This window comes from Chlorocebus sabaeus, chromosome 5 (assembly GCF_047675955.1).
Source record: "Chlorocebus sabaeus isolate Y175 chromosome 5, mChlSab1.0.hap1, whole genome shotgun sequence".
Classification (NCBI taxonomy): domain Eukaryota; kingdom Metazoa; phylum Chordata; class Mammalia; order Primates; family Cercopithecidae; genus Chlorocebus; species Chlorocebus sabaeus.
Window position 1 is genome coordinate 27,988,242 of NC_132908.1, and position 21,484 is coordinate 28,009,725.

Here is a 21,484-nt window from a genome sequence, read left to right on the forward strand (position 1 = left end):
GAGGCATGAGAATCGCTTGAGTAAGGGAGGCGCAGGTTGCAGTGAGCTGAGATCGCGCCACTGCACTCCAGCCTGGGCGACAGAGCAAGACTCCGTCTAAAAAATAAAAAATAAAAAAAATAAAAAACACACCATGTAGAGAGCCCCTAACACACACACATGCACGCACATGCATGCCACACACATACAGCTGCATTCTAGGTAGCAAGGATACACATTTCTGTGCCCTCCCAAAGCAGGTGGCCAGTACACAGTGTGGAGGGCTCTATCTGAGACCTATCAACACTTCAGGCACATCCTGGACACACACACACACACATACACACATACACACACACACACACATACACACACAGACACACACACAGACACACACACACACAGACACACACACACATACACACACACACACACAGACACACACACACAGACACACACACATACACACACAGACACACACACACAGACACACACAGACACAAACACACAGACACACACACACACAGACACAAACACACACACACACAGACACACACACAGACACACACAGACACACACACACACAGACACACACACACACACATACACACACAGACACACACACACACATACACACACAGACACACACACAGACACAGACACACACACACACAGAGACACACACACACACCCTTCCGGGACACACCGCAGCCCCTGGGGTAACGAAGACATGGGGTGTGTGCCATGGCCTGCGTGTACCTGGGCCTCCCTGGATCCTCTGAGACTGTGAGTGTGAGTACACACACACCACCCGCCTGGTTTGTAGCAGACACAAAGGGCTCGGGTATCAGTGGCTTTGTTGCTGTTGCATTAGGTTCAAACACTCAAACACAAAATTCCACGTACACGAATGGCGTGTCCACAGATCTGTGGTCTCACTCACACACACACACCGTTCACAGAGGACAGAGAGGGGCGTGGTGGGCAGCTGTGTTACACTCGGCTGCAGTCTACACAACAGCCCCGGTGAAGGGGGAAGCTCAGACCACGCACACATACCCGAGGCGGGGGCAGGGGGGTGCTCTGGTGCATCACACACATCACACGCACACACACGCTGGGGTGTCCACACGTCTTGAGCATGTGCCGGCGGCATGCATGTTGGTGTGCATGTGTAATCACGCCTGCTGCGATCTACGTGCGGGGGCAGGGGGGTCCATGGCCGGGCAAGGTCCAGGGACACCAGGGTCTGCCATGGGGGTGGAGGAGGGGTGGGGCTGCCTGGGTCTGTTTTGGGGGTGAGCCTGGAGCAGGGGATGGAGTGAAAGGGGTGGTGGGGGTATTGCTCCCGATGTGGTGGGGGAGGGGTCTGGGAGAGAGAAGGGTGGGGGGCCTACAAGCCCAGCGTCCCCCCAATGGATGACGCCAAGACCACCCCCAGCACCACACAGCAAATGATGATCATGATTTTCTTCTGCAGCAGAAAGAGGAGCGAGACAGGGAGACAGTGAGAGAGACCGACACATGGACAGATGCAGGGACAGACGGGGCAGAGGGTGGCAGGGAGAAGAGGGGAGAGAAAACAGAAACAGGAAGAGGTCAGAGCCAGAGATAAGGCTTCCCGCCCGCTGCCATCACTCACCTCAGCCCGGGCTCAGCCTTGGGCTCCCCCGCCTACCCCCAAGCCGCCTGCCCTGCTCACCCTCCGGGCCTTGCTCTGATATTTCACTGCTTTCTTGGTGTCAGACACAGCTCGCTCCACGTAGTCTACAGAATGTTCCACGTTGTACTCGATGCGGTCAATCATCTCTCCCTGCAGACAGAGGAGATGTGCACAGGGAGGTATGGGGACTAGGCTGGAAGAGGGGACCTCGGGCCCAGGGAGGTTCCCAGGGTGGCATGGGTGGCAGAGCTGGTACCTGGCTCTCTACAAGCATGGCCATGTCCACAAACATGTCGTGCAGCTCACGGATGCTGGTTTCCAGCTTGATGATCTCATTATGCCTTGTCTCGATCTCATTCAGCGCCTGCTTCGTCATCTGTGAGTCCATTTTGATCTAGGGCGACGAGGGAGAGAGCTACGATTCCCCTTCACCCCCATGAGCGCCTCCACCGCAGCGGAGTGGCCGGGGCCAAATCCGATGTCATTTACTAGCTGAAACCTTAGGCACATTATTTACCTGCTCTTGGCCTCAGTTTCCCCACCTAGAAAACGTGAATCGTAACACTGCCCACCTCACAGTGTGGTTGTGAAGACTGAGTGAGTTAATATGTGCACATCGGCCAGGCACAATGGCTCACGCCTGTAATCCCAGCACTTTGGGAGGTGGGTAGATCACCTGAGGTCAGGAGTTTGAGACCAGCCTGGCCAACATGGTGACACCTCGTGTCTACTAAAAATATAAAAATTAGCCTGGCATGGTGGTGGGCACCTGTAATCACAGCTACTCGGGAGGCTGAGGCAGCAGAATTGCTTGAATCCGGGAGGCAGAGGTTGCAGTGATCTGAGATCACACCACTGCACTCCAGCCTGGGCAACAAGAGTGAAATTCCATCTCAAAAAAAGAGTCAGGGCCAGGTGTGGGGGCTTACGCCTGTAATCCCAGCACTTTGGAAGGCCAAGGCAGGTGGATCATGAGGTCAGCAGATCAAGACTATCCTGGCTAATGCAGTGACACCCGTCTCTACTAAAAATACAAAAAATTAGCCAGGTGTGGTGGCGGGCACCTGTAGTCCCAGCAACTTGGGAGGCTGAGGCAGGAGAATGGCGTGAACCTGGGAGGCGGAGCTTGCAGTGAGCCAAGATCGCGCCACTGCACTCCAGCCTGGGTGACACAGCGAGACTCCGTCTCAAAAAAAAAAAACAAACAAATAAATAAAAAAAGAGTAGGGAGAGGCTGTAACTTCAGCACTCTGTGAGGCCAAGGCAGGAGGATCACTCGAGCCCAGGAGTTTGGGGCCAGCCTGGGCAACATAGTGAGACTTTGTCTCTACAAAAAAAAAAAAAAGGAAATTAGCTGCACATGGTGGCACCTGTGGTCCCAGCTACTCAGGAGGCTGAGGCAGGAGGATTGCCTGAGCCCAGGAGGTCGAGGCTGCAGTGAGCTGATTGCTTCACTGCACTCCAACATGGGCCAGAGAGTGAGACCATGCCTCAAAAAAAAAAAAAAAAAAAAAAACCAGCCAGTGGGGAAGAGACTCCAACCCACAGTCAGATATGCCTCCTCTCCACAAACACCCAGCCTGAGCCAGGTGACTCACTTCCCAAATTACTCACTGCTCTTACCACATTGAGCCACTCCTCTCCTCTACAGCCTGCCATCGCTCCCCACACCCAAGGCTCCACACCTTCCCTTCAGCAGTCAAGGCCCAGACTCCCTCTCCCCTCATCTCCTGCTTATCCTATGACCATTCTATAAGCCGAAATCATCCAACGGCTATTTGGACAGTGTTCAGTCTCCCTGTCTTTGTGTGTGTGTGTGTGTGTGTGTGTGTGTGTGTGTGTGTGGTTTTTGTTCTTTGTTGAGACAAGTTCTCGCTCTGTGGCCTAGGTCACTGCAGCCTTGACCTCCTGTACTCAGGCAATCCTTCCACCTCAGTCTCCCGAGTAGCTGCAACCACAGGCACACGCCACCATGCCTAGCTAATTAAAGCAGGTCGTTTCACCATAGAACTGATTTGCCTACATTAAAAGAAACTGTTTTTTAAATCAAAAAAAACTTTTTTTTTGTAGAGATGGGGTCTCACTTTGTTGCCCAGGCTGGTCTATGGACTCCTGGGCTCAAGCCATCCATCTGCCTTGGCCTCCCAAAATGCTGGGATTACGGGTGTGAGCCACCATACCGGGCTGCTCAATGCATTTTCAACAAAGACCAGTTCTCCAAAAATGAAGACAGGAGTGGGCAGGCCGGGGCAAAAGTCCACTGAGAGAAACAAGAACTAGGTTCGGGGAAAGCCCATCTTTTTTTTTTTTTTTTTTTTTTTAGAGACAGAGTCTGTGCCCAGGCTGGAGTGCAGTGGCAAGATCTCGGCTTACTGCAACCTCCGCCTCCCAGGTTCAAGTGATCCTCCTGCCTCAGCCCCCAGTAGCTGGGATTACAGGCATGCACCACCATGCCCGATTAATTTTTGTGTTTTTAGTAGAGATGGAGTTTCGCCATGTTGGTCAGGCTGGTCTCGAACTCCTGACCTCAGGTGATCTACCTGCCTCGGCGTACCAAAGTGCTGGGATTACAGGCATGAGTCACCGCGCCCAGCCAGCCCATTCTTTCATATGTAAAAGGTCAAGAGCAGCACAGGGGGCAAACCTAAGCAAAACTAAAACTTGCTTTTTTAAAAAAAAATCTTCAAAACGTAGGCAAATTAGGCTGGGTTTGGTGGTTCACATCTGTAATCCCAGCACTTTGGGAGGCTCAGACAGGCAGATTGTTTGAGCCCAGGAGTTTGAGATCAGCCTGGGCAACAGCAGAAGACCCACCATCTCTACAAAAAAAGGTTTTTTAGGCCAAGTGGTGGGTGCCTGTAATCCCAGCTACTCAGGAGGCTGGGGCAGGAGAATCGCTTGAACCCAGGAGGCGGAGATTACAGTGAGCTGAAATCTCGCCGTTGCACTCCAGCCTGGGTGACAAGAGCAAAACTCCACCTTGAACCAAAAAAAAAAAAGTTTTTTTTTAAATTAAAAAAAAAATTTCTTTTAATGTAGGCAAATCAGTTCTCTGGTGAAACGACCTGCTTCAGTAGCAGAGTATGTCGTGTATCCTATGGCTCAAGAGTTCTGACTCTGAAACCAGACAGGATTCAACTCCTGGCCCTCCCCTTCTCTCTGAGATCTTGCCAAGTGATTTCATCTCTCTGGGCCAGTTTTCCTCATCTGTGAAATGGGGTTTCCTCGAAGGGGATGTGTGAGTATTAAATGAGTTGGTGGGTGAATGTGAAGATGGAAAGTGCTTAGAACAGTGCCTGGCACACGAACGACTCCGCCATCTGATGGGGGTGCCTTCCTGCTCCGCTCCCATGGAATTCCCCAGTTCCTGGCTCAGGCTTCCCGCTGCTCATTTTTCCAGGGTGAACTTAGGACCTTAGTTCAACCTGAACTTAGGGAGGGGAGGCAAAATTTTCCAAACACAGAACCCGCCCCACCCGCGGCTCACGTCATCTGTGAAGATAGCCAGCTTCCCGCTCTCCAGCATGTCTTCCAGTTCTTCGTTGGTGGTGGTCCTTCCAGCTGCGGGAAGAAAGGACGCCCTGCTCAGCGGCTGGGACAGCCTGGGGGCCTGAGCTGGGGTGATGGGGCGGGGATCCGGAGTCCACCCTCCCAAGCCGCCTTAGGCCACTGGCCCCCTCCAGAGAGGAAATGCCTGGAAGGGGGCTTGGGCAGCCTCAAGGAGTTTGGGGTCCTGGGGTGGGGGGCACACGCACTGATCTCCAGTTGCCGCTGGATCCGGTCCTTGCAGCGGTCCCGGTACTTGGACTGGGTCGCGTTATATTCGGTCATTACCTCCACGAACTTCCGGGACAGTGTGGAGTGCTACGGTGGGGGTGGGAGGACAGACGGATCAGGGAGGGAATCAGGGAGGGAGTCAGGGAGCAGAGACCGAGGCAGGTGAGGAGGCAGTGCACGGGCGGAATAAGGAGGACGCGCTGAATTAGTTTACGGTCCTTTCTTCAGCCTGGGCCGCGATCCCAAACCCTGACAAGTTCATGGTTCCCTACCCGCCCCGTATCCCCATCTTAGGCCAGCACCAGCTAGAGACACTGCTACGGAGCTGAGATACGGCTCGGCCCCGCCCGGGGGCCCCGCCCGCCTCTACCCTCGCCCCCAGAGCCCCGCCCCAGCCCTCCCTGACCACGCCCCCGCTGGTGCTTGGTCCTGGCCCACTGCCTCCAGCCTGGGCTCCTCCCGAGTTGGGTCCCGGCCCGGCCCCCGCTGGGCTGCCACCTCCTACCTGGGTCTTGCGGATGCGCAGGTCCGCGGAGGAACGGTTGAGCCCCTCCTCCTGTTCAATGCTTTGCTCGATCGCTGCGGGAGAGAGGGCGCAGTGAAGGGCGGGAGACCCGGGGCACATGGGGCGGGGGTCCGGGGAGTACGAAGGGTCAACACCCCGCGGCAGAGCCAGACCCGGGGAGAAAGGTCATTCCCAGGGCGAGTGCGAGCAGCGGTGCCCCAGGGTAGGGTTAGGAGCCAGCAGATAAACAGACGAACAGAACAGACGTTTGAGGGGGTTCCGAAGGCCGGCAGGAAGGGATACTGAAGGTCAGAGGGTCACCAGACAGAAGGGAGCTATTTGTTCTAGTGGCAGAACTGGCTCTTGGAAAGTCCCATCAGTGGTAACTCCTGTCCAACCCCATGAGGGGGTGCCGGCCCACCCCGCGGGAAGGGGCCTTGTAGGTGGGGTGCTCCCTACTTCCTACAGCCCCTGAACAGGCGGCAAGAACGCAGCCCGCGTTTTTTCTGGTGGAAGGCAGTCACCTCCAGGTGGGTCAGGTTCTAGTGGCCCCTCTTTCCCTGGGGAATTCAAGGGCAAACACATGGATATTCCAAGGGAGAAAGCAGCCCCCTCTCTGCCCTGCAAGGTGATCCCCGATCTGGGAATTCCCACTTCTGAAGGATGTTCTGGAAAAGTGCACAGATTAACTGAGATTCCTGCTTCTGGATCACGCACTCCTGACACTATCATTCCGATTTTCTAAAAAAAAAGATTGTGGTAAAATCTACCTCGGTGAAATCAGAAAATGCAGCAGGGATGAATCACCAGCCCTCTCAGACCTCACCGGCCTCCAGGCCATTCCTAAGAGCCTCACTCTTCCATTCTGCTGGCAGTGAGGAAGGTACCCGCGGATGGCACCCCAAGGCTCCCCCGATTGAGTGACAGCTCTGGCCCAGCAACACATGGCCCAGGGATATTGGAATCAGCTGGCCTAGGTTGGGGCCCTACTGTCAGCCTTGGGGCTGGAGCCAAGTCCAGAGAGAGGAGTCTCTTGCAGGATCTCACTGACTTTTTACAACATTCCTGGAATTTCAGTGATACCAGTTCATGTTTTAGACTAGAAACTCAGGTTCCAATAGGCGAAACCACTCACTCAAGGTCACACCCAAAGCATGAGCTCATGCCACCAGCTGGAAGAGGACGAAGAGAATCCTGTCTTCTTTCCTGGAGGTCTGAAAGGTCAACTTCTCTAAACCACCGTCACTTTTCCAGCTTCTTTCTCAGGGCATTCCTGAACCCCTGACCCACAGAGCCCTCCCCAGGGTCTTACAGAGAGTGTTCAAGGTCAAGGCTTGATGGAAACCATTGAGCTCAGGGGATTTTTTTTTTTTTTTTTGAGACGGAGTCTCGCTCTGTCGCCCAGGCTGGAGTACAGTGGCCGGATCTCAGCTCACTGCAAGCTCCGCCTCCTGGGTTTATGCCATTCTCCTGCCTCAGCCTCTCCAGTAGCTGGGACTACAGGCGCCCGCCACCGAGCCCGGCTAGTTTTTGTTTTTGTATTTTTTAGTAGAGACGGGGTTTCACCGTGTTAGCCAGGATGGTCTCGATCTCCTGACCTCGTGATCCGCCCGTCTCGGCCTCCCAAAGTGCTGGGATTACAGGCTTGAGCCACCACGCCCCGCCGGAGCCCAGGGGATTTTAAACTGCCAGCAGGAACCTTGTTTCTGAGAAGGAATTTCAGGGGCTGTTGCAGAGAATGAAGAGAGATCAGGCAGGTAGGTGCTCCCAGCTCCAGCTCAGCTAGAACAACCTGACTTTTATGTTATATATATTGGGATTCTTTGTATGACTTTGGAAAAAAAAAAAAAAAAAAGATTTTGATGCCCTCCACCCCCCATCCCTAAAACAAGCTAATTTTGAAATTGCTTTCATTTTTCTTACTATACTGATAAGGAAGCTGAGAGTAGGGGACTTGTCCACGGTGAGCTGATGGTGGAGGTTGGACTCTGTCTGCCTGGATTTGCACTTAACATTCTCCCAGATTCAGACAGTTTCCATCCAGCAGACTCTCCTGAGTACAAAGGGCTTGTTTTTACAAATCCACACCAGAGGCTCACCTATGGCCTCCCCTTGAGTCCAGAGGGCATGGAGTTAATACCCTCCTCTCTCTGGAGCAAGGTCAGTGCTCTCTGGGCCAGGTAGCTGATACAGTTCCTCTTCCCCAAAGCCTAGCAATGTGCTTCGGACATTGGAGGTGCTCAGCATACGTTTTCTGATACGGAATTACCAGGAGCATGCAAAACATCGTGCCGGTAACACTGCTATTTCCCTGGTATGAGCAGACAAGGAGGTTCCCAACCCACGGTGCTTTGGGGGAAGGTGGTTATTACCAGCACCCTAGTCCTTAAATTAGAGTGAATAAATGAACATTTGGCAAGGCCGTCTTGAAAGCTCGCCAGCCCCTGATGTCAGCCACACAAGTCCAATCTGTCCTGAGCCAAGGATACCGATTCAGAGGCATTTGCTGGGCCCACCCACTGGGTGCTCCGTGCCATGCCGGAGTCCTGCTTAGGAGAAATGAGGACTTAATGAAATCGAAACCACTCGGAAGACCACCTTTGTCTAGTGAACCTTCATGCTGGTGGAACCAGCCGGGCTCAGCTGCAATTTAGACAAACACTCTCCTCTCCCTTATTTCCTATCATACATCTTTCTCCAATGAATTGGAGCAAGGAGGAAAGCTGGGGTTTTGTGCTTTCTCACTGTTTAATAATCTGGCTCCTGGAGCTTTGTAGAAATTCCTTAAAGAAAGGCCTGTTTTTCTCAATGGATGGCAAAGTTCTTTTTTTTTTTTTTTTTTGAGGAGTCTTGCTCTGTCCCCCAGGCTGGAGTGCAGTGGTGCGATCTTGGCTCACTGCAACCTCTGCCTCCTGGGTTCAAGTGATTCCCCTGCCTCAGCCTCCCAAGTGGCTGGGACTACAGGCGCCCACCACCACGCCCGGATAATTTTTGTATTTTTAGTAGAGGTGGGGTTTCACCATTTTGGCCACAATTTAGTTAGGATTTCGAACTCCTAACCTCAGGTGATTCACCCACCTTGGCCTCCCAAAGTGTTGGGATTATAGGCGTGAGCTACCACGCCTGCCCCTCCCCCCCTTTTTTTTGAGACAGGGTCTCTGTCTGTAACTCAGGCTGGAGTGCAGCAGCATGATCTCGGCTCACTGCAGCCTTGACACCCTGGACTCAAGCGATTCTTGTGCCTCAGCCTCTCGAGTAGTTGGAACAAGAGGCACGCACTATCATGCCCAGCTAATTTTTTTTTTTTTTTTTTTGAAATGGAGTCTCTCTGTCACGTAGACTGGAGTGCAGTGGTGTGATCTCAGCTCCCTGCAACCTCCACCTCCTGGGTTCAAGCAATTCTCTGCCTCAGCCTCCTGAGTACCTGGGATTACAGGCGCCTACCACCACACCAGGCTAATTTTTGTACTTTTAGTAGAGACAGGGTTTCACCATCTTGGCCAGGCTGGTCTTGAACTCCTGACCTCATGATTCACCTGCCTCGGCCTCCCAAACTGGCCCAGCTAATTTTTGTATTTTTTGTAGAGACAGAGTTTTGCCATGTTGCCCAGGCTGGTCTTGAACTCCTGGGATCGAGCAAATTGGCCTCGCCTTGACCTCTCAAAGGCCTGAGCCACCATGCTCTACCCACAGTTCTTTTCCTCCCTGGTTGAGGGGTTGAACTCCTCACCTTTCAATTTGGACCGAACCTTGTTGGCCGTCTTTTTGATGTCTGCAGTGAGGTCCTCCAGCTCCTGTTTGGTCTCTAAGGGGAGAGCGAGGACAAGTGAGATGTCTGGGTGGGAACCCCAGACCCCTTCTCCTCCCACCCCACAGTCACTGGCAGCCACACTCACTCTCATCTGGGTTGGGGGCAGCCAGGATGGCGCTATGCTGTTTTTTCACCTGCTCCACATCCTCCGACAGTTTCTCAATGCAGCCCCGGATCTCTTCCACCTGGAGGAGAAAATCGGCTATACCCAGCCAAGTTGTCAGGCCAAACAACGGGTTCCAGGGGAACCAGCCAGGGTTCAGGGGGAGGACTAGCCCCAGAAGGGCTGATAAAAGGCCGGGGAGAGTGCAGGAGCAGGGAAGTGGGGGACAGGGAAAAGGAAGTTGTTGGTGGCTAGGGGCTGGGGGCTGGGGCTGGGGCTGGGGCTGGGCACTAGGGCTGGGGGCTGGGGCTGGGGGCCTTGGAGGCCCATTACCTGTTCAAAGAACTCATCCATGAAGTGGTCCCGATCCACGTGGACCACCTCCTCTTCATCATCACTGTCTTTCGCCTGGGGGCAAAGGAAGGCTGAGTCCATGAGCAGGCCCTACCTGGGTCCCCAAGGCTGGCTCCTGGCTCTCCTGCCCTCTCCCTGCCATGCACACACAGTTGCTCCCAGCTCTAGGCTCAGAGAAGGGGTCCTGGGAGGGGTCCCATGCAGGGGAGATGACAAAGGCATCAAAAGTATCTGTCAGCCCAAAGGATTCCTTAGAAGAAATTGGCAAAAGACCCCCTCTCAGGGCAGATGTGGCCTTGGGGGCGCAGAGTCAGCCTTGACCAACCAATAGCGATGATTTCAATTATTTCAACAACCGGTTCAATGTCAGGCTTGCAGTAACTGACCCTGGGCTCCGTGAAGGGTCCTGGACTGGAGTCCCAGGAGCCTGGATCTCCCTACTGTCCCTGCTCTCCTGCCCGGATCTCATTTTACTCCTTCTCTTCCTCTCCTGCCCCACCCAACCAGACATGTCCCCTGTGCAAGGTCACTTCACTGACAGCGGCAGGCACGAAGTTGAGCAAGCAGTGAGGGCTGGATAAGAGACACAGGCAGCACCCCGACCTCCCTTGCGCCCTGTGCCCCCCTCCTCCCGCCCACTCTCCCTCCCCTCCCAGCCGGCTCTCCCTCGCAGTGGATTCACTTCCTTTCATCCAGCCCCTTCCAACTTCACACCCACCTACTCTTGCTGGCTTGGATTTCCCGGTTGCAACCTGCAGCTGCTCAACCCTCCACCCGCAGGGCTCAGAGACACAAAAGGATTTACCCACCCACAGCACCACTGCCACCGACAGACAGACTCGCAACACAGACAGAAGAGCTGACACCCAAGGCACACAGGAATAGGCCCCCCGACACCCACATGGAGATGCACTGATGCTGGCGTTCACCCGCACGCAGACTCAGCTGAGCCGCACTGATGTGTGCGGACACTGGCGTTCAGCTGCACCCCCGAGGACATTTGGGAGGGCTCACTGGGCTTGTTCTTCCAGCTTCTCCGAGCCTCATGTCTGCACACACGCTCAGAGCTGGACAGGAGGAAAGGCTGTAGGGGAGGCGCACCGTGCTACACACGCCTGAGTCCTTCTCTGCTTGGGACAGAGGTCTGACGGCAAAATCTGAGCCCATCAAGCTTAATGACATCTGTAGCCCTGATCAGTCCCAATGGAAATGCATACAGAGTTCATCCTGATTTCCAAAAAGAACCCAGCCAGAGCTCAGACAGAATCCAACCCCCAGAGCCTGGGTGAAATCAAGACAGGATCCAAACAGCATCCACCTGGGGGTGTAGTCCGTTGGAATCTAAAAAGAAGAGCTCGCCAGGGTCCCAGCAGAATGCAGACAGGGCCTGACAGAAACCAGACAGGCTCGGACTGAACTAGCCGAGGCTCACACAGATCCCAGACAGATCCCAGACAGCTCAGATTGAACCTAGACAGGGCCAGATGGGACCTAGGTGCAGTCCACACAGCCAAAACTCAGGATCACCAGCGCCCCACAGCCCCGGGAAAAGCCCGCACAGCCCGGGGGGCCTCCAGCTCCACGCTCCTGAAGCCACCCCAGCCTTCCTGCTAAGCCTGGCCCAAATGGAACTCCAGGGAGTCTTCACACAGACGCTGGGCCCACACTGTGTCGGAAAATGTGTTCAGCACTTGTGTTGAATTTCCAGACAATTCCAAACATCTGCCTGGAAAGGGGGTTTCCTCCATCTTGGCTCACAGCTGCCCCCAGAAAGTGGGGTGGCACAGGTGGCATAAGCTGGGGACCCTGAGAGGCTCTGGGATGCTGGGCTCACCTCTGGGGACCCATGGGCCTACCATGATGCTCCTCATTTTCTCTGTTCTCAAAACCCAGCTGTGCTACAAGGCCTTCTTCCCCTAGAGCCAAAAGCCTTCCTCTGCCCTTTCCGTCCCTTCAACCACTCACTCAGCCACCAGCCTCACGCAGGTCATGCGGCCTCTCCCTGGCCGGGGAGCCTGAGGACTTTCCCGTTCTCTGTCTCTCTCCCTTCCCCATGCTAACGTTAGGAAGTCCTTCCTAAAATCTAATTTCAATCTCTCCTGTTGTTCTTGGAGCCACCTCCCTTAGGTTCATCTCTGGAGCACCCTGGGCTACCTATTTGTCCTCAAGAGAGGAAGAAAGATAGAAGGCCCCAGTGTGGTTTATTTGGTATAATAAATACAAAGAGAGCTGGGAGCTAATAATCCTCTACCTTTTACAAACACTTTTACATCCATAATCCATTTTGATCCTCGGCACACCAGCCCTGCGAGAAAAGCTGCACAAACATCATCGTCCCCATTTCACAGATGAGGGAACAAGAAGCCAGAGGGGAAAAAGGAGAGTGACTTGCCCAAGGGCACCCAGGCCATATAGGGCCGGAAAACCATGGGCATCCAGGCCTGCAAAGACCCCTGTTAGGCTTCAGACTGGGCTACCTCCCCCACTGACTTTCCGCTCCCAGTTACTTTCCCTCTTAGGTGAGCGCCTGCTAAATCCCGATCTGGGGAAGGCTCTGTGTCCGGACAACCTAGCAAAATATGATCACTTGATGGTATTTTTTGCATAAGTCTTACATTCTTGTTATCTCATTTAATCTTCATTAGAACTCTGTAAGGACCATTGGCCAACATAATTAAAATTATGCAAATATTTAGATGGTGTTTTACAATGTGCTGGGCATTGTTCTACGTGCTCCACATATACCTATCCATTTCAGTCTTACAACAGCCCCCTCGGAGGTATTATTATTATTATTATTTTTGAGACAGAGTCTCGCTCTGTTGCCCAGGCTGGAGTGCAGTGGCGCAATTTCAGCTCACTGCAAGCTCCGCCTCCTCGGTTCACGCCAGTCTCCTGCCTCCGCCTCCCGAATAGCTGGGATTACAGGCACCCGCCACCATGCCTGGCTAATTTTTTGTATTTTTAGTAGAGACGGGGTTTCACCGTGTTGGCCAGGTTGGTCTTGATCTCCTGACCTTGTGATCTGCCCGCCTCAGCCTCCTAAAGTGTTGGGATTACAGATGTGAGCCACCACGCCCGGCCCCTAGGAAGTATTATTATAGCCCCCGTTTATAGATGGGGAAACTGAGGCATAGAGCTAAATAACTCAGGCCAGTTGTAGTGGCTCACGCCTGTAATCCTAGTACTTTGGGAGGCTCTGGTGGGAGGATCGCTTGAACCCAGGAGTTCAAGACCAGCCTGGGCAACACAGCAAGACCATGTCTCCACAAAAAAATACAAAAATTAGCTGGGCATGGTGGTGGGCACTTGTAGTCCCAGCTACTTGGGAGGCTGAAGTAGGAGGATCCCTGGAGCTTAGGAGGTTGAGAGACTGCAGTGAGCCGTGATTGTGCCACTACCACTGCACTGCAGCCTAGGTGACAGAGCGAGACCCCGTCTCTTAAAAAAAAAAAGGGAACTTGCCCCAGGTCAGCTGTTAGAAGACCATTTGGCTTTACCCCTGAGCCTCAGTCTCTGCATTTGCTGAATGGTAACAATGCCTACCCCTGGCCGATCCCATGTTACAGACAAGTAAACATGCTCAGAGAGGTTGTTTGACCTGCCTAAGGCTTCACAGCAAATGAGGCCAGAGGTAGGACCTGAACCCAAGACTGTCTGGCACTAAATGTCAGGCTCTCTCCCTTCTGTCCTGCTGACAGATGGCAGTCCCTCCTGGTCACAAAGAGCCCACTCTGCCATGTCCTCAGGATTGCTGAATTCCTGCGGCCAGGACAGAAAATCAGTAGGAGGGGCCCAGGGCTGCAGGAAGAGCTTGGACAGGAGGCCAGGCCTCCCAGCCTCCGTCTGTCTTGCTGTGTGACCCCAGGCAAACCTCGACTCCTCCCTGGGCCCCAGTTCCCTCGTCGCTGAAATGAGCAGGCTGGTGCAAGTACCTACCCTGATTTGAGGGGCCCTCCCTGCTTTGAGTGATGCATATTTAGTAATGAGCACAGCATCCATTTCTGGAAGAACTTAGGCCAGCCAAAAAGCAAGCAGGCTGTGGGCAAACCAGACTACCTAGGAAAAGATGATCAAATGTGCCCCAGTCTACTTTATGGTGGCTTCAGGTTACAGGTGAATGATTCAAGCCTCAGTTTCCTCATGTGCAAATCAAGGAGAATAACAGTTCACATACATGTAACACATATATGCTGATTACCATGAGTTGGGTGCTATTACAAGTGCTTTGCATTTTTTTTCTTTCTTTTTTCTTTTTTTTTTTTTTGGAGAGATGGGGTCTCACTATATTGCCCAGGTTGGTCTCAAACTCCTGGGCTCCAGGAGTTCCTCCCTCCTTGGCCTCCCAAAGCTCTGGGATGACAGGTGTGAACCACCGCACCCAGCCTGCATTTCTTGTTTAATTCTCACGACCACTCCATGAGGTCATATTCTTACTCTCATTGGACAGATGAGGAGGTGGAGGCACAGAGAGATTGGGTAACTTGCCGAAGATCACACAGCTGATGGGATGACTCAAACCCAGGCACTCTGCTCTATAGCACACGGCTCCTTGAGCACTTGAGGGGGATTGAATGAGAGAGTGCAGTGCCCCTGAGCCCCTTCCAGAAGCACCTGGGGACTGCGCATATCAGATCCAAGCCTCCAGCTGTAGCCTGACCTCCTCAGGGGCCCCCTAAGTCCAGGTCTTCCACGCCGGAGCCACCACGGGCCTCGACATGGGCCTCGTGTGTATGTCGATGCGGAGCGACATCAAGGACAGATACAGAAACGTAAGGAGGAGAGTGACAGTGAGAGCCAGCAAGTCAGTGACCAGAGAGACAGATGGTGAGATGGTGACAAAAACACAGAGGCGGCAAGAGACTGGAATTGGGTGACAGAAAAGTCAGAGGGAGAGAGTGTGCATGCGTGTGAGTGTGTGTGTGTAAACACATGCGTGCCCCAGCACTGACGCACACGGGCTCCCCATGCCCCTCAGGGGTGCAAGTATCATCGTTTGATCGGAGGCAGCAGCCTCCCCCCATGCCCCTTCCCCCACCCTCTGCCTCAGTCCATCTGTCTCCCTGGCTGGGGCCTCTCCTTGCTCCCTCCCCCGTGCAGCCTGGCCCTCTCACCCCGACCTCTCCTCCATCTTTCCTGCCTTACCCCTTGCCCCTTCCTCATCCTCCCTCTGCCTCATGGAGTCATTCATTCATCTAACAGATGCGTTGGATTTGTGCCAGGTGCTCTTCTGGGTGCTGCTGGCGATGTGGTGGTGAAGAAGACAGGCGAGAAGGGCCTGCCTCCAGGGAGCTGGCATTCCAGTGGGGGAGGCAGACAATGGGAGGTGAACAAGACCATTTCAGATTGTGCTGAATAGCAGAAGGGAGATAAGCAGAAAGATGGGATCGAGAGACACGGGGATTGGGGGGGATTGTGGAAGGATTTCTACAGGACAGTCAGCAGGGCTTTTCTGGGGAGGTGACATCTGAGCTGGGCCCTGGGCCACAAAGATGGGGAAACAGAATTCAGGGCAGAGGGAACAGCATGCACGAAGGTCCTCGGACAGGGGTAAACTTGTGTGTTTGGATGTCAGAAAGAAGCCCAGTGCCGGCCCAGCGTGGTGGTTCATGCCTGGAATCCCAGCACTTTGGGAGGGCGAGGCGGGAGGATTATTTGAGGCCAGGAGTTCAAGACCAGTCTGGTCAACATAGACCCCATCTCTACAAAAGTAAAAAGAATTAGCCAGGCATGGTGGTGCGCATCTGTAATCCCAGCTACTCGAGAGGCTGAGGCAGGAGGATCCCTGGAGACCAGGAGGTCGAGGCTGCAGTGAGTTGTAATTGTGCTGCTGCACTCCAGCCTGGGCAACAGAGGAAGACCATGCCTCTAAAAACATTTTTTAAAATATAAATAAAGGCAGCCCAGAGCAGCTGGAGGATATGGATCCATCACCCAGGGTTCGTGGTCTCCGCTGCCTGTGATTTCAGGGCTGTGTTTCTAAAGCACCTACTATGCCTGCCTCATACCTGAGGGCCTTCAGGGCTCGGGATCGTCCCTCAGCAGACTTCATCCTGTCCAGCCTCAGATTCAGGCTCCTGCACTGCAGGCCCCGCCTTCTTCCCAGGTTGTCTCCCCACTTCTCCCGCTGGACTCCACAGCTGCCTCTCAGACCTCAGCCCTCCCTGTGCCCCTCCTGTCTTCTCCCATAACCCACCTTCCTCTCCACCTCACTTGCTCCGCTCTTTCCTCTTGAGCCCCACTCTGCCCTCACTCCTTGGACTCTGGGACACCTATTTAGCTGATTAACTCCTCATCGCAGCCTCCACATCCAGCCTAGCACCAACCAAGGTTGCCTGGTAAACTGGACGAAGAAAACCCTGGTTCAAGCCCACCTCGACCATTATGAGTTATCTGACCTTGGACAAGTCAGGTTTTCTTTCCCCCTCTGGCCCTCAATGTACTCCAAAATAAAATAGGGGTCATGTCCTGCCCATCGCAGGGGGCTAGTGTGATGTTGAAGAGAAATAAACCATCTGTTGGGTAACAGACACACAGCACTGTTGGGCGCCAGGCCCCCTCCTAGGCACTTGATGCATATTAACTACTTTCAATCCTCAGGATAACCCTGTGAAACAGGTACTCTTACTTCTCCCAATTCATATGTGAAGAAATTGAGGACCAGAGAGGTTAAGCAACTTGCCCAAGGTCACACAGGAAGTAGTAAAATTAGAATTTGAACCCAGACAGTCTGGCTCCCGAAACCACTGTGTGACAAACGGACTTGAGAACCTCTTGGGAATGCCAAGGTACTGTTGGAAAGACAATTAGTCCCCTGGGCTAATATCCCCTCCCACCACCGCCCCTGCCTCATCCCTCCCAGTGTCTCAGAGACCCCATTTCCAGGTCTCCCACACCCTGTCCAGTGTCTCCGGCATCCCAACCTCCTCACTCTCAACTGCAGCAGGGAGACCCTTACACTACCCGAATCTGTCGGCTTTTCCCACCCCGCCCGCCCCCTCTTGAATCTCCAGTTTCCCTGAGCTGTGACTAATACCAAAGCCACCACCTCCACTCAGCCCCTTCACCCTTCCACACCACCTCTGGCAGCCACAGCCAGCAGGATTCCTTACCTCTGAGCAGGGGCCCCTGACTCATTCATGAGGCCTCCCCCTCCCCTGCCTCCCCCTTACCCCGCTTAGCCTTTTCTCTCCCTCTTTCTTGAATTATACCCCAATTCCACACCACCTGATCCCAACCCACTTCCATTTCCCTGGGTTTTGGAGTCATGGAATAGTCCTGGTAGCCGGCGAGCTGGGTTCAAGTCCGGATCCCTCACCTGCTAGCTGTGTGACCTTTGGCAAGTTATTCAACCACTCCGGGCCTCAGTTTTCCCAACTCGAAAATGAAAGAGCCTCTCTGTCCACTTGCCAGGAGGTCGGTGGGGCTCCAATGAGATCACAGATGAAAGCCTGCTCTGCAAACTGCACCATGAGGAGGGGAACTGACAGCACCGATGCTGAAGCCGGCCTGCCTGGATCTGAATTCTGCCTTTAACAGCTGTGTGACTTTGGTCTAATTACTTAACCTCTCTGAGCTCAGGGTCCTTATCTATAAAATGAGATAGCATATATCTATATATCTAAAAAGATATTTATATATCTATGAAATGAGATAACCAGTCTCATAGGATTGCTGTGAGGATCAAAATGAGCGAATGTGCATAAAACACTTCAAACAATGTTTATTATGACTGTCATTTTCCTCATGCTGGAGTGTATATTCAGTAAAAATGTAATAAAGAAACCTTCAAAATTCCCTCCCTCAGCCACCAGCTCCTCCTTGCTTCCCACTTGACAACCTGTCTGTCCCCAGAGACAACAGTCACTTGCCTCCAAACACCTTCTCTTCTGTCTGTAACCTGGGTCCCCACCCCGAAATCCAGGGGACAGCTCTTCACCCCCAGTGCTGAAACTTCTGTTTCAAAGGCCAGAAAAGCAGAGACCTGTGTCAACCTGGCAGATGGGAAACCCAGATTGTAGTCTGCCCCCCACCCACTTGCTTGGTGACCTTGGGCAAGTCCCTTCCCATGCCTGAATCTCAGTTTCCTCATCTGTCAAATGGGGTAATAACCCCTGGGTTAACAACCCACCAGTTCCCTGTAAAGGCTCAGTGCCTTGGGCAGCTTAGCCGGGCCGGTACCTTTATTAACATGACACCAGCAGCCCAGCTCAGCGGGGACTGTCAGCGTTGCCTCCTCTGGCCCCAGGTCATTTCTCCAAATGCCCCAGCATTCTCCCTGCCCCGGAAACCATTCTCATCCAGCCTCACTCCCCAGTTCCTCCAGGCAGCAGCCTCCACTGCAGTCTTTACCCTGTCCCCACAAAACCAGGGACTGCCTGGCCAGACTCCTGGAGCCGGGCCTCTTCGGGCCTGCAGACCTGGGGCCTGCATCAGCCCTTGACTGCCTGGGGTGCCCCAGTTCCCCCCAGCAGAGCGCGGCCCGTGTTCCATGGCCCTGTCCTCCGCATCCCCATCTCCCACCTCTGGGTCACCCCATCTCAGGCCTTGGCCCTCTGGCTCTCTCCGGAGGCCACCTCTTTCCTCCCTGTCTCAGAGAGATTCCCCCTCCCTATGGGGAGTGACACGCGTGTGTGCGCACACACACACACACTTCATTCACTGCCAGGTACTGGCATCTCAGTCCCAACCTGTGTCCTTCCCTGTAGCATCCCCTGAATCTGGGTCCTGCTAGACTCTCAGCCTGGCCCAGTCACCGCCCCCATGCTTCTCTTTGGCAAATCTGCCCAGGGGATGACAGTCCCCTCCGGTCTCTCCTGACATCCACTCTCTCCCATCTCCAGACCAGACCCCGGGGCCCTCCTGGGAATGCGGGGTGTTCGAGGCCCCTGAGACCCTTCCTGCCCCCTTGTGTCTTAATGGCCTCCAACCCCTTCCAGCTACTGTCCCCAAAATGCAGGTTCACTGGAGAGACATCAGGCGCCTGAAGATATTGGGGTGCCTTGGCTATCAACCTCCGATCTCATCCTTCGCCCCCACGTTCCAGCACCTCCCCCACTCCATCCCCACGCGCTCCCCAATACTGGGGTCCCGCCCCCCCATTCTCCCCACCCCCAAGCTCACACTCCGCAGCTCCTGAGTCCGATCCTTCATCCTGCGACGGCTCCTCCTCCTCCTCCTCGTCCTCCTGCCTCTGTTGCTGCTCCCGGTCTCCCGCCTCGGTGCCGGAGGCCGGGGTCTGGGGGCGCCGGGGGGCGCCGCGGCCGCTGCGGGGGGCCTGCGGGCGGGGGCGGGGGCGGGGCCGGGGGCTGCTGGCCGAGGGCCGGGCAGGGGCAGGGGCCTGGGCCGGGCTCGGCTCTGCCGGGCTGCGGTGGCGATGCGGCTGCGGCACAGGGTAGGATGGAGGGATGCGGGAGCCGAGCGCGGGGGAGGGGGGCGGAGGGAGGTGAGGAGGAAGCGAGGGCGGGGGGAGCGGGAGCGCGCAGGGAGCAGGGGGCATGCGCAGCGCCCGGGCCGGGGGCGCCTGGGGGTTGTAGTCACCGGCTTGGGGGACACCCGAGGAGGGGGCGGGAGAGGCCTGGAGGCGGGTGGGGGTGGGCAGAGCCCGAGGAGCAGGGAGAGATGCAGAGAGCCAAGAGGAGATGCTAGGGTGGCCTGGGGGGGTGGGGTGGCCCGGTGGAAAGAGTGGGTGAGGGAATGAATTCAGGGAATAACCTGGGAGCCGGGATGTGGATCCCTTTCCAGTAGACACAGATAGCGGTTATGTTTTGTATCTGGTGTCTGCGTGAGGCTGCGCGCGACCACCTCTGGGTGCGAGCCCGTGTGTGTTCCTGCAGGAGGCTCTTTAGACACTAGAAATAGAAAGACTGACCCTCTGTGTGGTTTTTACGATGCAGGGAACCAGCCAGGTGCTTGCCGAGAAGGACACGGGGCTTGTGTTGCACAGCCTGGGCCTCTCCCGCTGCAGTGGGTCTTGGAGCTCTGCTTGTCTGCCTCCGGGAACAGGGTGCTCACTACCTCCCAGGACCTCCTGGCCCATCTGCAGATGGCCCTGACTGTGGAACATGAAATTTGTCCTTAGTGGGAGGGGAAATCAGGCGCCCCCGAGGGTCTGAGTGACCTCCTCTTCTGATGCCCACCTTTCCTCTCCCCATCCTTACACCACACCAACTCCTCCCACTCCCTGCAATGGGGCGCCGGCCCCCAATGGGACAGGTCTTGACTCTCAATCGATCCTTCTGCCTCAGCCTCCCAAAGTGCTGGGATTACAGGCCTGGGCTACCGCACCTGGCATTCTCTTGCCAAGTACCCAGTGACCTCCTTGGTGCCAAATTCGTGTCTGATAAACCCTCATCCCACATTGCCAGTCGGGCCTTACCATCCCTGACTCTGATGAGCCCCTCTTCCTGAAACCCTCCCTTCTGTGGTGCTCCGCCCGCCCACCCCGCCCCCCCCCCGACCTGACCTGTGAGTGTTGTCTCCAGCCTTCTTCCAGGTCCTTCCCTTTTCCCACAGCCCCTCAACCTCAGGGGTCCCTGGGCTCCGTCCATTCTCTTCTCTTTTTTTTGTTTTTTTAATTTTTATTTTTTGAGTTAGGGTCTCACTCTGTCACCCAGGCTAGAGTACGGTAGTACAATCTCGGCTCACTGCAGCCTCAACCTCCCAGGCTCAAGTGATCCTCCCACCTCAGTCTCCTGAGTAGCTGGGACTACAGGCACACGCCACCACACCTGGCTAATTTTATTTTTTGTAGAGATGGGGTGTCACTATGTTGTCCAGGCTGGTCTTGAACTCCTAGGGTCAAGTGATCATCCTGCCTCAGCCTCCCAAAGTGCTGAGACTACAGGCCTGGGCCATCACGCCTAGCATTCTCTTCCCTCTACCTGCACCTTTCTGCACCTCTGTGTCTGCAGTGCCCACATCTGTACCTGCGAGCCAGATCCTCCCCCTGTAAGATAGCCCCTACTATGTGCCTAAGCTCTGAGCCAGGCACCAAGAAGACAGAGACTGAAGATGCCACCAGAGCCATGAGTAGACCCATGACTATAGTGGGCATGGCTAGCGCTGATGTGGGGACCTCAAGGAGGTGGCTGTATCCTCCCCAAAGTGCTCCTTTCTGTGCTCTCCCTCAGAGGTGGCATCATCTCCATCCACCCAGCCACTCAAAGCACAGAAAGCTGTCCTTGTCTCCCCATCATTATAATGCCACCACATTCTGGGCATCCACCGTGTTGTATTCACTATGCTGGTGGCTCCCAGAAACCTCCCAACCTCACAGTAACCACTGCTAAG

At 54.6% G+C, this 21,484-nt stretch overlaps 1 protein-coding gene across 1 annotated transcript; it reads right to left on the reverse strand.

Moving 5' to 3' along the window:
- Nucleotides 1-1,343: 1,343 nt before the first annotated feature.
- STX1B (syntaxin 1B) lies at nt 1,344-19,632 on the reverse strand. The gene is made up of 10 exons (XM_007990460.3): nt 19,316-19,632; nt 10,172-10,246; nt 9,821-9,920; nt 9,655-9,729; nt 5,925-5,998; nt 5,398-5,506; nt 5,130-5,203; nt 1,899-2,036; nt 1,682-1,792; nt 1,344-1,453 (listed from the first exon to the last, which is right to left on the reverse strand). Exons 1-10 carry the CDS (start codon nt 19,343-19,345, stop codon nt 1,373-1,375), a joined length of 867 nt encoding a protein of 288 aa, XP_007988651.1. The 5' UTR covers nt 19,346-19,632; the 3' UTR covers nt 1,344-1,372.
- Nucleotides 19,633-21,484: the final 1,852 nt, after the last annotated feature.